This window comes from Malania oleifera, chromosome 6 (assembly GCF_029873635.1).
Source record: "Malania oleifera isolate guangnan ecotype guangnan chromosome 6, ASM2987363v1, whole genome shotgun sequence".
NCBI lineage: Eukaryota > Viridiplantae > Streptophyta > Magnoliopsida > Santalales > Ximeniaceae > Malania > Malania oleifera.
The window spans coordinates 26,720,364-26,736,242 of NC_080422.1; the positions used below are offsets into that span (position 1 = coordinate 26,720,364).

Here is a 15,879-nt window from a genome sequence, read left to right on the forward strand (position 1 = left end):
ATATTAAAGCACGGGATGCATTTGCTTTGCGCCATCCTTGAATCCCTACACTCTTTATAATGGTGGAAATTGGCCTAATTTTCCACGCTCTCTTTACATAAACATTACATAAAACATGCTGTAAATTTTCAGAATGTGTTCTGGAGTTTGCTTCAGTTAAAAAATTTGAATCCCCATTTTTCATCATCCCAAACACAAATAGTCCCACAACTACATCCCCAAACCACACCCAACAATACTCTTTTTGATATTTGTAATAGAGTTTGAACATCAGATGAATGGCCCCCTAGTCAGTGGCTCCGAGGGCTGTATTCAAGGAGACCTAAATTTACTTGCACATATCATCTACTTAAGATCATATTTATCTTGTTTTTGAGAGTATTGAGTTTCAAATTTTAATTTATATGTATTTGAACAAAACTTATTTTATGTTTGGGAGAGATTTTGAGTTTGAATGTATGAATTTAAATAAATTGTAATATAAAATTATATTGATTTTTATTCAAATTCCTCCAAATTCAAAAATCTATGCTCCCAAATACAATGCTAGTATAAAATTGTATTTATTTATTTATTTATTTTTTTTAAAAATCACTTAAATTTAAATCTCTTAAATCATACTTCCCCTGAAGTAATTTGAGAATTCTGGGCAGGCAGGTTGCTCTCAACTTGGTTTCTCCTTTTTATAAAATAAAATTATAGTTGGTTTCTTAATTTTGCATTGTACAAGGCATTAATTCTAAGTGCCAGTCTTCTAAGGGCATCATATAGCCACCAGAGTCATGAATGGGCGACTCCACACATCTAAATTTGGTCACAGTTCATTGAAGTTCAGCAAATCCATATAGCAATTAAGTTATTGACTCCCGGGGAAGGTCGTTAACTCCCTCCATTCTTTTCAAAGGTGGATGTTGGTTCAATTTTCCATGCTCTTAAAACATTATAATATGAGCATAGATTCAGATTTTTCATATAACGCTTGAGAGTTTCTTCAATTACAAAGCTTGACCCCAGCAAAAACCCTAACCCAAACACCTCCAATTCCAACCCCAGAATCAAAACATAATAACACAATGAATTGGGGCATGCCTGTTTTGACCAAATTTTTTTTCTTGTTGACAACTAAAAAATTCATAATTGATAGAGCCAAAAACCAAAAAACACAAAAAAACACTTTTGGGAGTAAATATAGTATTCTCATACCCCTTTCATTTCTGGTTACACACCTTGTGCACCAAATAATAGTTAATGTAATCCGGATAAAATGTGAAAATTTCAGTTGCGTGGGCACCAAACATTTCATCCCCCCCCCCCCCCACCCCCCCCCCCCCCCCCTTTTTCCCCTTCCTACTCACCTTGTCCACCACAATGTCACTTGTCAGGGCTCTTCCCAAGTTGAGTCACTGTTACCTTGTAAAAATTATAAATCCATCTAAACACACAAATTGCAGAAGATGGGAGAAAGTGTACAAGGATTTAAATCTTTGAAAACAAATTCCACTCAATAGTGCCAACTTAAGTTACAAAACAAAATACAACATTAAACTCACAAATGCACTCTTTTTTTTGGCATAGGAGCAAAAAACTCGCGAGTACACCCACAAGAAGTTCATTCTGAATCATCCGAGGACACTTGAGAATGAGGATCCAGTGCATTGACCATCTTAAACAGTGTTTCTCCCATGTCTTCCAATTCATCTCTTCCAAAGCCCCAACTCCCGAGTAACTCTGTCCCTGGAGCTCCCCTTTCAATGCCAAACCTGCGAAGGCTTCCCAACCTATTCTCCAGGAATGGCAAAATGGCACTGCTAGAACGTAGTCTTGCTGCCATAGGAATCGAATGCACATCAAGTGATCCCCTTGAACAATGGGATCCTGATACGGGGCTGTCCAACAATTCACCATGTTCACCAACAGTGTCCCCGAAAATTGAAGGAAAAGGCAATGGTATCGGAAGCGGACAAGAAGCAAGTGACAGATGAGAGAACATTGGCCTAGATATTGCATTTTCATAAGCAGCATGAATCATATCCTTCACTTCAGAAATTGATGCCCGATTAACTCCTGAGGAGCAAAGAAAGTAAATTAATTAGTAAAAATTGTAGCTGAGAGATCACCAAGCAGCGAAAATAGAGAAGGCAACTAAAGCCAGCTCAATCAGTAGATTGAATCTGCTACAAATACAAGCAAGCAACAGACACAATGTTTCCTCTTTCCCACCTATTTTCTGATTCTGTAATTGTCCACTATTATCCAGTTAGCTTTTCTTGCGTTCATATCTTCACCCAACAAAAGAAATACAATATTGTCTCCAAGGAACAAAGGCATTCCTAATTGAAGGCTAGTATGCAAGGCAGCAACTTCAGAGACATATGACACCAACCCTATGGTACACTAGATGGAATGAATTGAGAATAATAAAATAATAAATTATATGACAAATTTCTAAAATTGTAAAGACCAATTAATTCCATGCCATTCTTATCTACCAAATGAATCAAATGTTCAAAGAGGAGTTCAATTGGTTATTGGGAAACAGAGAGAAAAAAAAAGGGGGGGAAAAGAGGAAAAGAGAGGGCCGAGAGGCAGATCACTATCATCCCCAGCTGTAACTCAGCATGTGACGTGCACATATGTTTTTTTTTTGGGGGGATAAGACGAATCTCAATGAGTCATTATGACTTTGAGAATTTTAATATATTTTCTATTGTGTTTTAAATGATATAAAAAAACTAAACTAGAATAGATAAATGCCCCACTTAAATTTTTTCGTCTCTGAAATTTTTTATTCATTCGACTGATTAATCTGTCGAATCATAAGTTCACCACCTTCAACTAAAAAAGGTTAATCGGGAGGAAAACTAATTGTGAAAGCAAGCAGAGAAGAACTTGGACTTGTTTAGTTGTCGTAAACAGTTATCATTTTCCATTTTTAGATTCCTAACTAAAAATATCACCTTTTTAAAAAAATTTTCTTGTACAGGAAATTTGAAAAGCACATTTTTATTATTGACCAAGTTCCTCGTACAATCATATAAATGTTGGAAAACTGAAGAACAAGATGATTTATTTGTAATTCTTTGAAAAATTAGAAATGTAAAACAAAAATTGTTTTCCACAACTAAACAGACCTATAGATTCCCTCCTTCCCAGTCTTATATTCATACAATAGAATAGGACAGGTTCCAGTTAAGACCTTTACTACTTATTCATAGTTACCCCTGCTGCTTATCCATAACAACATGCATGCACACCCACAAACGAAAAAATAAACACAGGGTCAACTTTAATTCAAAATTTCTCTAACCAGTACTTTCTTATTTTGACAATTTTTTTTATCAAATATTTGAAAATTAGTGACTGAGCATTCGCTTATCAAAAATCTGGTATTTCTGATTTGTCAGTAACGCGCGCTTAAAATTGCATATTATCATCTATATTATTTATTTATTTTAACAGAAATATATTGTTTAATTTATTGTGTATGGATTCATTATGAATCACATCAAATGATATTATCCCTGAGTAAGGAACAGGATGACAGCTTTAAACCTCTTGACATTTTGTGCAATATTGAACTTATAGACTATAGTCACTAAAAGCAACCTTCTATTAGACCTTTCATGCCTAAATGAGCCACATTTAAACATGAAAAAAGTATTTGGTCAATTTATGAATCACATTTATATTGCTTGTCTCTGAATATATATTGCTTCTTGCATCACATATACTTGAAACTAGTGCATTTGCATTTCATTTACCATGTTCTAATTCTCCCTCACCAATTACTTCTATTATTAGCAGCTCCAATTTTTAAAAAAATATATTCCATGTTGTACCACTGATTTCCATCATTTTACCATATTGAAATAAATATCAAAATCTAAATTTTAATAACCATTAAAATTTTTATAATTTTAAGTTTCAAAATTTAAAATGAAATCGAATTTTAAGTCCTTGCAAACAAAATAAACTATGTGTTGAACTATTTGGTCTCTTCAAAGAAGTACAAGGGTAATTTTGTTTAAAACATGGGCTATGACAAGTCAGCAGACAAAAACGAGAAAAATATAAGTATTTTAGAAGTATTTTCTTGTTACTGATGCCCTAATTTCAAGAATGCTATTCTTAAGAAATACTCAAAGCTTGGGGGAATATAAATCTAGGTATTATGTTGTGTAGCCTCTCAACTGATCCTGTCAGTTTCTTCCAATGGACAGATACTACTTTCCATGAAAAATTTGGCACAATTGCCTAGAAAAGTTTAATGTAAATGGGTTAGCAGTCGCTAAAGAAACAAATGTTTCTAATCTCTACAGGTCATTCCTCCAATACAAACTACATTCTATGGCCGGCTAATAAAGTCAATTAAATATTCTGCATAGAAAGAGAGTTTAATAAGGAGCCAAAGCAACAAAAGGTCAACATGGTCTTAGATAACAGAATATGAAAAACAAAGAAAAAAAAGTCACTACAATAAATATCAAGCGCAGATCCTAAACAATACCTGACTCAAGGACCCCATGAATAATCATTGATTCCACTGCCCGCAAGTCTTCCACATCTTCAGCTACCTCTGGTGTCAATGGCTGCAAATTCCCTAACAAAGATTGCTCGAACAGCTGCCCTGGAATTACGTACAGTAAAAATATTATGAACCAATCACTTAAATTTCAAATGGTTTGAAGCCAACAATCATTTTGAAAATACCAGCCAGAGAAGGTACTGGCATTGCAACATCCAGAATAGCAACCGAATTCTGCCCCGCTTGGCCTGCTAACATTTGTACGAGACCATAGATATCCACAGCGCCAGAAACATGATATGAATCTGTAGCAGGCACAAGCGATTCCATTCGAAAAGGAAGACTAATAGAGTGTAGTGCGGAAGCATAAACTGCGCTACAGTGATAAGGCTTTTCATCTTTTATGCAGAGATATGTAGCAGCTTTACCTGGGAACACAACATATACAAACAGAAGATCAGTCCACCGAGCATCATTGTTAAAAAAATAAATGTGGTTGAATTGATAAGGCAAATATGAAGAAATTTGAGTTCAAACATATCAAATTGAACAAACAAACAGAAAGGTGTAGCACTTCTTTTAAAAAAATATATAAGTATATATAACCACTGCATCAACAACAAAGGACATTGTATCTGAGTCATCTGACCAATAAAAAACTTGTTTATTTGAGTCAATCAAGAAAGTAATGGTGAAAGCAACCGGATTTATAGGAAATGTTTCAAATTCAAAGAAGTGATGTAACAGGTCATAAAGATACATTGCATTATAACTGAGGAAGGACAAACAAGAGAAGCCCTTTCAAATGTTTCTTTCCGCGAATGCAGAAATGCTTACTTCTACTCAGGCAGGGCAAACCAACAGGAACAATCAATTTACAGAAGGATGATAGTTTAGAAATTGAGACGGCATCGTGAAGCTTTCTAGAGATTTTCTGTTTCTGGCTTCTGTAATTCATAAAAGTGCCAGGATCCCTGACAGAATAAAGCAGCACTGGGGTGTTTGTATAATCATCTGCAATGTTCTCCAAAAAGTCAGCAGCTACACCCGAAAAACCTCCCGAGTCATCCACTATAAATTGAATACCCTGCCAAAAACACAACAGAAAAAGTTGATGTATCAAAATCAGAATTCGACGTTTATGACTATCAAAATAAAAAATCATACTGTTGACAACACCAAGCATATGAAAACGGTTTGGACTGCAGCCTGGTCTATCAAAAACATTTTCTAGGTGGCAACTCGCCTAGTCTCACAACTGTAAATATATATCAAGAGCTTCATTTAGTCAGTATAATTAGAACTCCTTCATCGAAGATAATATTGCTTTCATATGGTTTAATGATTACAACATTCTACATCTCAAACATTAAATATGTTTTTAGTAGGGACTCCTGCACAGGAGATCATTGGCCACCCAATACAGTGGATAAACCTTTACTGTACTCAACCACAGAGACGCTCATATGGAGAATTTTATGATCTGAAGGGGTAGCTTAATCTTTTCTCAGTTTTTTTACTGATTCCAGAATAGAGTTATGGGCTGATTAGAGTTTGAAAAGAATATTACTAACAACAATTTAACCTAAAGCAGAAAAAACAGAGACATAACTTGAGATATCCTGCCATGGTATTAAAAATTTAAGATACTTTAACATTACAAATAGACCAAGGACATATGGCCCACTAGAACTCACGAGGCATTACAAGTGACATTGGCAAAAGAGATAACTTGTTCAAGAAGCCCACTACACTGAATAAAGATAGAGTTGGATGGTACACCGCAATGTAAAACAGTTCTTATGAGCACCTCCAACCTGCCCAACCCCATAAGAGGAAAAACATGGCATGCATAAGCGCACCCATGTGCGCTTTCAGAAATTAGATTTGGACTTCCAATTAACAGTACTTTTAGCTGAGTCACATCACAATGTTCACAATTTGGGGAAAATACCCAGATCTCAAATGAGGAGAGGAAATTTTCACTTGAAAATGGTAACTTGTACAAAGTTCTTCACTCGAAGTCTCAAGAGAAGATTAAATACTGGCATTGATTCAAAATAATATTTTTATCTATGCTTATCTTTTGAATTTTTATTTTCTTAGAATATTTTTCACCAGATCACCAAAGAAAAAAAAAGGAAAAAGAAAAACAAGTTCCAAGAGCATGGTTGAGTGATAATAATCCACAGCATTATCATCATGCCAACAAAAACTAGTCAGAGAATTTCTAATAATGGGAAGGGCTACATCACTATTTATACTACAGAAAAGAACAATAATATTGCAGGAAACAGAACAGAAGAACAAGCACCTAATTCAAACTTTCAAGAGATAAACTAGGAAACTATCAACCTTGTCAAAACAGTAAACACATGCTTATGCCCAACGGATTCCTCCTCTAACCCGAAAGTAAAAACAATATGCAAATGAATAAAAAACTGATAAGACTTTCACTCTGCTCCACAAAAAGGGTCAATAGATCACTAATAAAAATATACCTGAATATGGTCACACTCTTCAACAAAAAAACGAAGCCTCTCATTCATTTCTTCTCCTCTCAAACCCCCTGACAAGGCATCCCTTCCCACTCCATAATTGTCAAATTCCTGGATGTCCATCCATAAACCATTTAATTCATATAGACTCTGAGGATGATAATCAACTTTTGAAAAGTCAGTCCAAAATTGAACATCATTTTCCAAACATTCAACTATGTCCTTGTCCAAAATATTGCTCTCAGAATCATTCTTGCCACAGTGAGTACTACCCATCCCAGTCAGTTTCTCTTGCTCTTCATCATCATATAATCGTTGCAAGAACAAGTTCTTCTTGCGAGGTTCAGATACACGAGTGGAAACATTACCGGTCCTGCACATTAGTCTGGAAACATAATTATGTGACACATCGGACAAATGAGCATAATGACCACAACAGGATAACTGGAAATTATCAGTACTCTCAAAGTCCATCAAGTAGGACTGACTAGCTTGATAATTTGTAAAATTAATGACTAGATAATTTGTAAAACTTAGGAGTTGAATTTAAACTCCAATCCAGCAACTGGCTATTGCGACTTCTTTTCAGTAGTTTGAAGAAGAGTAAGAAATGGAAATACTAGGTAGCAAATAGTAAATCAAGGCTTGAACAATAGTAATGTTCAATTGAATGAAAAACTGAAGCATGAATACCATATATTAAAGTTGAATCTTGGTGGGACACGTGTTGCCACCAAGTTTTTTTCACCTGATTTTTTTTTTTTTTTTTCACTTTTCTTTTGTCTTCTCCTTTCCCCCCTTTCTCTTAACTCTCTCTCTTCTTCTGGTTGGACCACTCTTCCCAATGCGGTGGCCCCCACCACAGTGGTCCCTTGATTTCTCTCTCTCTCTCTCATGAATACATATATAATTTAATAAAGTATTTAAAAACATATGAACGTATCTCCCACTATTTAATTCATATTCTCTATATTTATATAATTTTTCTTTTCTTTTTTGTAAAAATATGCTGAAAGTCTCAACAAATAACATTTTAACAAAGCACAATATTCAATAATTTCAATTCTGAATTAATTCTAACTTTTAAAAATAACCATACTTGCTTTTGCGTAATTTTGTTTTATCTCCACACTTATCAAAATACATTTACATACATTAACATTAAAAATTAAATTCAAAATTTTAAAAATATATGGAAAATCTACACCATGTTACATTTACATTTGCATATGTTAAAATTATAAAATTAAAGCAAATTATTGAAGGAATATATATACACATATATATTTATGCATATCATGCATGTATGTAACTCACCAACTTTTAAGATGTGGTGTGTATTCATATTTATTTTAAAAATATAAAAGTAAAATAAAATAAAATATGTTCTCTGGATGTTGAAGTTCATCCTATAAACTGAAAGTAGATGTGCTATCAATATTTATGCTTTAATTTGGCTAAGATTTCAATGGTATTTACAAAAAAAAAAATAGAGATTGATATTGTTATTAAAATAATATAATAAAAATAGCTAATGGACAACATAACTAATTGATCTTAAAACCATGAGTAAATTTAATTAATATAAATTTCAAAAATCATCAAAAAATTGTGGACACTTATTGCTAAAAATATTGTCTACCAAATACAAGTAGTATTTAATTACATACGCCTTTGATCATAATACATATTATTGAGATATTATATTCGTTTAAAAATATTTCAATGAAATGCGTAGAATGATTTTTTTCCTGCAAAATTTACATTGGAAATTCTCATTGATCATTAGAATGGTGTATATCTGTATTTCTTTCTTTATTTTCCTAAATTAATTTCATATTTAAGTTATCCAAGCTGTTCACTAGTATTAATAATTTCTGTTTCCTCAAAGAACTGATTCACCAAAAAGCTTAGGCTGTTACTCATGGCCTCAGGAAATATACATATATATATTTTGTAATTTTATTTTGATAACAAAAGAACAGGTTTCGCTGATAAGAAGAGAATTTACACAAAGAGGAAAAAGACTTCTCCCGTCAAAATTCAAGGGAAATTCAGAAAAATAAATTAATAAAAAAAAACATAAAAAACATAGTAATTAGAGTAGAAGATTCCTCCATTCTCACTGAACCTCTGAAAAACTAACTACCTCAAAGCATCCGAAACCAGCACAAAATAAAGAAGCCAGGTAGTGAACCGTCTCCAAAACCAGCTGCCAACTCAATTTTCTCCCTGAAAATATCTATGCATTACACTCCAACCATAATCCCCGCAACATTGCAAAAATACCACATTTCCAAAGTGCAACCCTCACCTTCCTTCTGCCAAACACCTCAGAAGAAATAGAAAACATTTCCTCCACCGATGCTGGGCAGACCGAAGATTCTCGCATAACACCAAATAAATTATTCCACATTCTCTAAGCATAATCACAATGTAAAAATAAATGAGGTGCCGCTTTAGAATTCAAATAGCATAGCATGCACACATCTACAGATAAGGCATTCAAAGGTCTCCTAATCTGCAACAGGTTATTAGGAATGACTAGCTTGATAATTTGTAAAATTAAGGAGTTGAATTTATATTCAAATCCAGCGACTGGCAATTGTGACTTTTTTTTAATAGTTTGAAGAAGAGTAAGAAATGGAAATACATGGTTGCAAATAGTAAAGCAAGGTTTGAACAATAGTAATGTTCAATTGAATGAAAAGCTGAAGGATATATACTATATATTAAAGTTGAACCTTGGCGTCGCCACCAAGTCTTTTTCACCTGATTTTGCTTCCTTTATTTTTTTCTTTTTGCTTTCTTTTGTCTTTTCCTTTTCCCCCTTTCTCTTCTCTCTCTCTCTCCTTCTTTTGGTTGGACCCCCTTCCCATTGTGGCCGTCCCCACCACAGTGGCCCCTTGATTTCTCTCTCCCTCTCTCTCTCTCTCTCTCTCTCATCAATCAAAAATAATTCAATAATGTTTTTTTACTTTTATTTTCCCATTCCTTTCTCATTCTTCTCTCTCTCACACACACATGAATACATAAATAATTTAATAAAGTATTCTTAATCTTAAAAATTTTAAAGCATATTAATATATCTCCCACTAACTTCAATAACTTCAATTATGAATTAATTCTAACTTTAAAAAATAACCATACTTGCTATTGCATAATTTTGTTTCATCTTCACACTTATTTATTTACATTTACATACATTAACATTATAAATTAAATTCAAAATTTTAAAATATATGGAAAAATATACACCATGTTACAATTACATTTGCATACATTAAAATTATAAAATTAATAAAATTATTAAAAGAATATATAAATATGCATATCATGCATGTATGTATACTCATCGACCTTTAAGAAGATGTTAAAGTTCTTTGGAGGATGTTGACGTTCAACCTACAAACTGAAATTTTATGAGCTATCAATATTTATGATTTAATTTACTAAGAATTCAATCGTATTTACAAAAAAAAATAATAATAATAATTAGATATTGATATTGCTATTAAAATAATATATATTGACAATATATGAATAAAAATAACTAAATTATAACATAACTAATCAATCTTAAAATTATGAGTATAATTTAATCAATATAAATTTAAAAAATAATCAAAAAGTTGTGAACACTTAGTGCTAAAAACATTGTCTACCAAATACAAGTCATTTTAATTATATATACATATTATTGAGATATTATATTCGTTTAAAAATATTTCAATGAAATATACAGAATTAATTTTTCCTCCACTCTCACTGAACCTCCGAAAAACTAATTCCCTTAGAGCAACCCAAACCAACACACCATAAAGAAGCCAGGTAGTGAACCATCTCCCAAAGCAGCTGCCAATTCAATTTTCTCCCTGAAAATATCCATGCACTACACTCCAACCATAATCCTTACAACATTGGAAAAATACCACATTTCCAAAGTACAACCCTCACCTTCCTTCTACCAAACCCCTCAGAAGAAATAGACAACAATTCCTCCACATTCCTCCACCGACACCAGGCAGACCCAAGATTCTCCCATCACACCAAATAAATTATTCCATTTTCTCCAAGAATAATCACAATGTAAAAATAAATAGCATAGCGTGCAAACATTTAGAGATAAGGCCTTCAAAGGTCTCCTAATCTAGAACAGGTTATTAGTGTTGATTTTACTAAGCACAATCGGCAATATAAAAGCCTTAATTTTTGGCGGAGCTTTTTCCTTCCAAATAAAAGAATGTAGGGGAAAATTAAAAGTGGAACAGGTCAAAAACTCAAAAAAAAAAAAAAAAAAAAGGATTTACAAGAATACAACCCCGAATAATCCAAAACCCAAGACCAAGTATCCTTAGCTAAAGAAAAATGACAGTTGTTCAATAACAAAAGCAAGGAAAGTTCCAACAATTATCTATCATGAAGAGATCTTCTAAAATGAAAGTTCTATGAAACCAAAGGTCTACCCAAGTCAACCACAAAGAAAGAAATCATACTGTCTTGCCCTGATCTCAAACAAACGAAAAGAGGAAAAGATGTGGCTACAGGAAAACTAACATCGATGAACATTGCAAACTAACATTGGCGCCCACCCATTCTCACGGTTACACCCACCCCATACTTGCTTCTAATCACACTATGCCAAAGGGAGTGGTCCTCTAGGGAAAAACACCGTAACCACTTAGCTAAGACGGGATATTTTTAGACACCAAATTTCCAAGACCCAGCCCTCCCTCCAATCTTGACCTGCAAAACTCATCCCACCTAACTAAATGATCCCTAAAACCCTCGACTCCAGACCACAAGAAATCCCTTATGATTTTCTTAATCTTCTTAGAAATCCCCACTAGAATCCTAAAAACAAACAAATAATATAACAGGATACTAGATAAGTAGGTCTGGATGAGGGTGATTCTAACCCTTAAGGAAAAAAGAGCCCCCCTCCAATGATCAAGCCTCTTAGCCACTCTCTCCACTGTAAAATTCCAAAAATGAACACATCTAGGATTTCCCCCTAATAAGACCCCTAGATAAGTCAAAGGCCACTCCAAAATACCACACCTCAAAACAGAAGATTGCTCCCTAACTTGGATCAACAAGCACATTAATATTCGCTAAACAACTTTTCCCCATATTTATTTTAAGCCTCAAAATTCTCTCAAAGACTTTGAGGATTACCTAGAACACAGTTGAAAGAGGGGTTGCGATCTTCTAAAAAGAAAATGGTATCATTTGCAAACTGAAGATCAATCCTACTCTCCCTATTTCCAACCCTCTCACCATCCCCTTATCCACAGCCCTATCTGCCATTCTACTCAACACATCGGCTACTAAGACAAATAAAATGAGAGAAAGTGGATCACCCTGTCTAATGCCTCTCAAAGCCTTAAACAAGGACTTAGGTTCCCTATTCGCTACTATCGAGAACCACACATTAGACAAACAACCCTAACCACCTACACCAACGCTCACCAAAACCCTTTCTCATAAAAAAATTATTTTAAAACTCCAATTAATTCTGTCATAGGCCTTCTCAAAATCCAATTTAAAATAAAACCATTCTTTTTCCTCTTGCGAATATTCTCCACCATCTCATTAGTCACTAAAATAGCTTCAACAATCTGTCTTACCCCCACAAAGGCACTCGAGTTGTAGAAATAGACTTGTCCAGCAACGGACTTAGCCTATTATAGCTAGAACTTTGGTAATGATCTTATAGACACTAGGAATTTGACTAATAGGTTTGCAGGCCTCTACCTTAATGGATCTATATTTCATAGGCATGAGAATATTAAAAGTGGATTTGATGCTCTTGCTCAGCCTCCCATTCCCATAAAATTCAAAAAAAAAAAAAAAAAGTAGATCATAAAGTATATTTCAAGGGCACCAAGGGGTTCCATCCCAAGAGCAAAAAAGAGTAGATCATAAAGGGCATCCCCGGGCCACGAGGCCCACCACTTTGCAAGGGCAAGGGGAGGGTCATCATAATGTACACAGCCTTATCCCAGCTTTGATGCAAAGGGGTTGTTTCCTTGGACTTGAACAGCAGAACCCATAGCCAACCCGCCACCAAAAAACAAAAAGTGTAGATCATGTATGTAATAAAAAAATATAGATATATCAAAGATAAATGCTTATATCTAGGAACATTGCCCACTAAACTATGCAGATAAAGACCAAAACTAATTGTCTTAGAATATTACAAGAGTTGTTTCAACTCCTCCAAAAACTCTTCTATATCTCCCTCCAAGAACCCAAAGATGGCAAGAGAAATCAGGGATAAGATTTTTTCCCCCTCCATACAAGTATTCATACCTTTCCAAGCCCAAAGTCCTCCCCAACAAACCCACCTGCTGCCTAAGAGGAACATTCTGGGTAGAAAGAGAGAAGATTGATGTTCCGAAAGGATCTATCAAAAACTACCCACATGGAAGAGATTTCTTTTTTAACCTTTTGAAAAGAAAAGGAAAATTTATTAAAGCCTCCAAGCAGTGACAACCAAAACAAGAACAAAATACAAGTATGTTGTGCCAATAAAATCAATGGCAGCTTGAACATTGACAAAATGTTTTCCATCGATCCAACAATGCATTTAGCAACCAGTTACATAAAATTTCGCTCACACCAAAAGCTCATCTATTTCTCTCCCTCAAAACCAGCCAAATGGAATGAGGGCAATTACCTGCATAATCCCCCTCTACCATTTTTTTCCTTTTTTTCCTGGCTATCAAGAGTTTAGCTTCTTTCCAAGAAACCTCCCATGCAAAGAAAGCAACTTTGGTAAGGGCCAGTGTCTTCCAAACAGAACTTCAAGGAAAACAGTTCTCAACCCTCGCTGAAACGTTATTGCTGCAGATCTGATGGTAGGACCTGACTTGAAAACCCCCATTCATAGTTTTATCCATTTCACCATACATTAACAAAATTTTTTAACTCCAAATCAACAGCTCATCTCCCGAACATCACTTCCCGGACAGCCCGCCCATCAGCCCTGAGAAGTTAGAACTGACCAAGGTCCCCTTGTTACAGAATTCGTTCAACTTTCTTTAAAAGAGGGATTTCCCGCACCATCTGTCCTGCTAAAACAACATTGAACCTCCCTCCCCACCTCAACTTTGATTTAATCAAAGAAAAATCTCATTCTTACCATGGAGGAGATTTCTCAAGGGCAAAAATATCAGGCCCTTCGACTTAAAGGAATTAAAATACTCTAGCATAGGACAACTAATGCCCATGGAAGATTCAATTGTTTGAACAAGCTGGAGAAAAGGTGCTGCGTTTGAGGATGACGAAGCTACCGTAATGGTCCAAGTCAACTACCATTTCATGCACGATGCACCATGCGCCACATCCAAAAAAAGAGAGAGCATTTCGAGCTCCCACTCTTGAGAATTTCTTTCAAAAGGAATGTTCCAAGTCGTTCCACCTGTAGAGACATGATAAGAACTCACAAACATCCTTGTTCCACACCAACTCAACACCAAAGATCAAGCCAAAAGAGAATAGTGCCACCATTCAACGTATTGAAACAAAGCAAAGAAGTTATTTCACTCTTTTCATATCTACCTCGAAATAGTTCCCTTTTATCCTTGATCCACTTATTGTGATTAGATCCAAATTTTGCATTAATAACCCTCTTCCACTGCCATCATTCTCAAACAATGAACCTAAACTCCAAGAAGGACCTTATTAAATAGTGCTAGGGATTTGATGCCCAAACCCTCTTTGGATTGGTTACTCAAATATTCCCCATTTCATAAATGGAGTTTGAACTTCTCAACCATTCTCCCCAAAAGAAAACCTCTTTTGAATATCTTCTAATCTCCTGGACTTGGCCCTTGAAAAGGCATCAGAGGAAGGTACATGGAGGGAGGTGGGATAGAGTACTCTTACCGTCAACCAACCACCCTCAGAAAGTAACATGCCCTTGACATGCAAAAAACACATTGGGCTTCACGGTGGAGGGAGCACAGGCCTACCACACCTTGCTTTAGTTAGCAGCAAGGGTTGAACTGTAGGCATTTTGATCAAAGAAGCATGGATACTATTAAAGATCGATATACCCTGTTGGCCCACAACCTAATAGAGTAGCTTTTAGGTAAAAAGGTAATCTAACATGATATCAGAGCTGATTACCAGGAGGTCCTAAGTTCTAGTCTTGTTGCCCACGTTTATTGTGTGGTGTTTAAAAAATGTATTTTGTTCCCTTATATGGGTGTTATTTATCGTGTGTTTATCTCTCCACGTGCTGTCAGGCTGCACATGTGGGGGAGGGTTAAAGCTTGATATACATTGTTGACCCACAACCTAATAGCTTAAGCTTTTAAGTAAAGTGGCAACCTAATAGATACCATCTCAAACAATCGATTCACTAAAAAGATTAAACTATGAAGCGAGGCCTAGGAATGTTTTTTATTCCCCCCCGACTAGTTTCATGATTGAATACCATCAACTGTTCACTTTTTTAATAGATAATATTAAGTATTAACTCACCATGTCAATAACAATATGAATGATAACCCAAACACAGTACTACAGAAATGAAGCATCAGGGATTTGGGCAAAAGGAGGAGTGCAAAATATTGTGGAGATGTGCTATGTTAGCTATTGCTTAGTTATTTGGCTGCAAAGGAACACTAGGATCTTCGAAGATGATTTTACTCCTCACTTGTTACAAGACTGCGTAGTGTTCTTTTTACTTCTTTGCCACCTTTCCTCACACAAGAGCTTTTGCAGGCTCACTTAAGTGACTGGAAAATTTTGGGTTTTTTTAACCTTAATTCTCCAATTATTTTTCTTAGGCTTCTCTTGTTAGTGGATTCCTTATTGTATCCTCCTTTCTTTCATCAAGATTCT

General features: G+C 34.9%; 1 protein-coding gene across 5 annotated transcripts in view; it reads right to left on the minus strand.

Moving 5' to 3' along the window:
• Window positions 1–1,455: 1,455 nt before the first annotated feature.
• The window catches only part of LOC131158246 (uncharacterized), a 44,781-nt gene continuing 30,357 nt past the window's right edge, over window positions 1,456–15,879 (minus strand). Inside the window, exons 1-7 of one of the 5 annotated variants that reach the window (XM_058112983.1) lie at window positions 9,338–9,420; window positions 9,173–9,255; window positions 7,027–7,408; window positions 5,363–5,612; window positions 4,711–4,953; window positions 4,508–4,627; window positions 1,456–2,064 (exon numbers count right to left, since the gene is read on the minus strand). In XM_058112983.1, coding sequence (XP_057968966.1) covers window positions 1,610–2,064; window positions 4,508–4,627; window positions 4,711–4,953; window positions 5,363–5,612; window positions 7,027–7,404 — 1,446 coding nt within the window. In that variant the 5' untranslated portion in view covers window positions 7,405–7,408; window positions 9,173–9,255; window positions 9,338–9,420 and the 3' untranslated portion in view covers window positions 1,456–1,609. Of the gene's footprint in view, window positions 2,065–4,507; window positions 4,628–4,710; window positions 4,954–5,362; window positions 5,613–7,026; window positions 7,409–9,172; window positions 9,256–9,337; window positions 9,421–15,879 lie in introns of those variants that run through there. The other 4 variants (XM_058112978.1, XM_058112979.1, XM_058112981.1 and 1 more) reach the window with 4 other exon arrangements.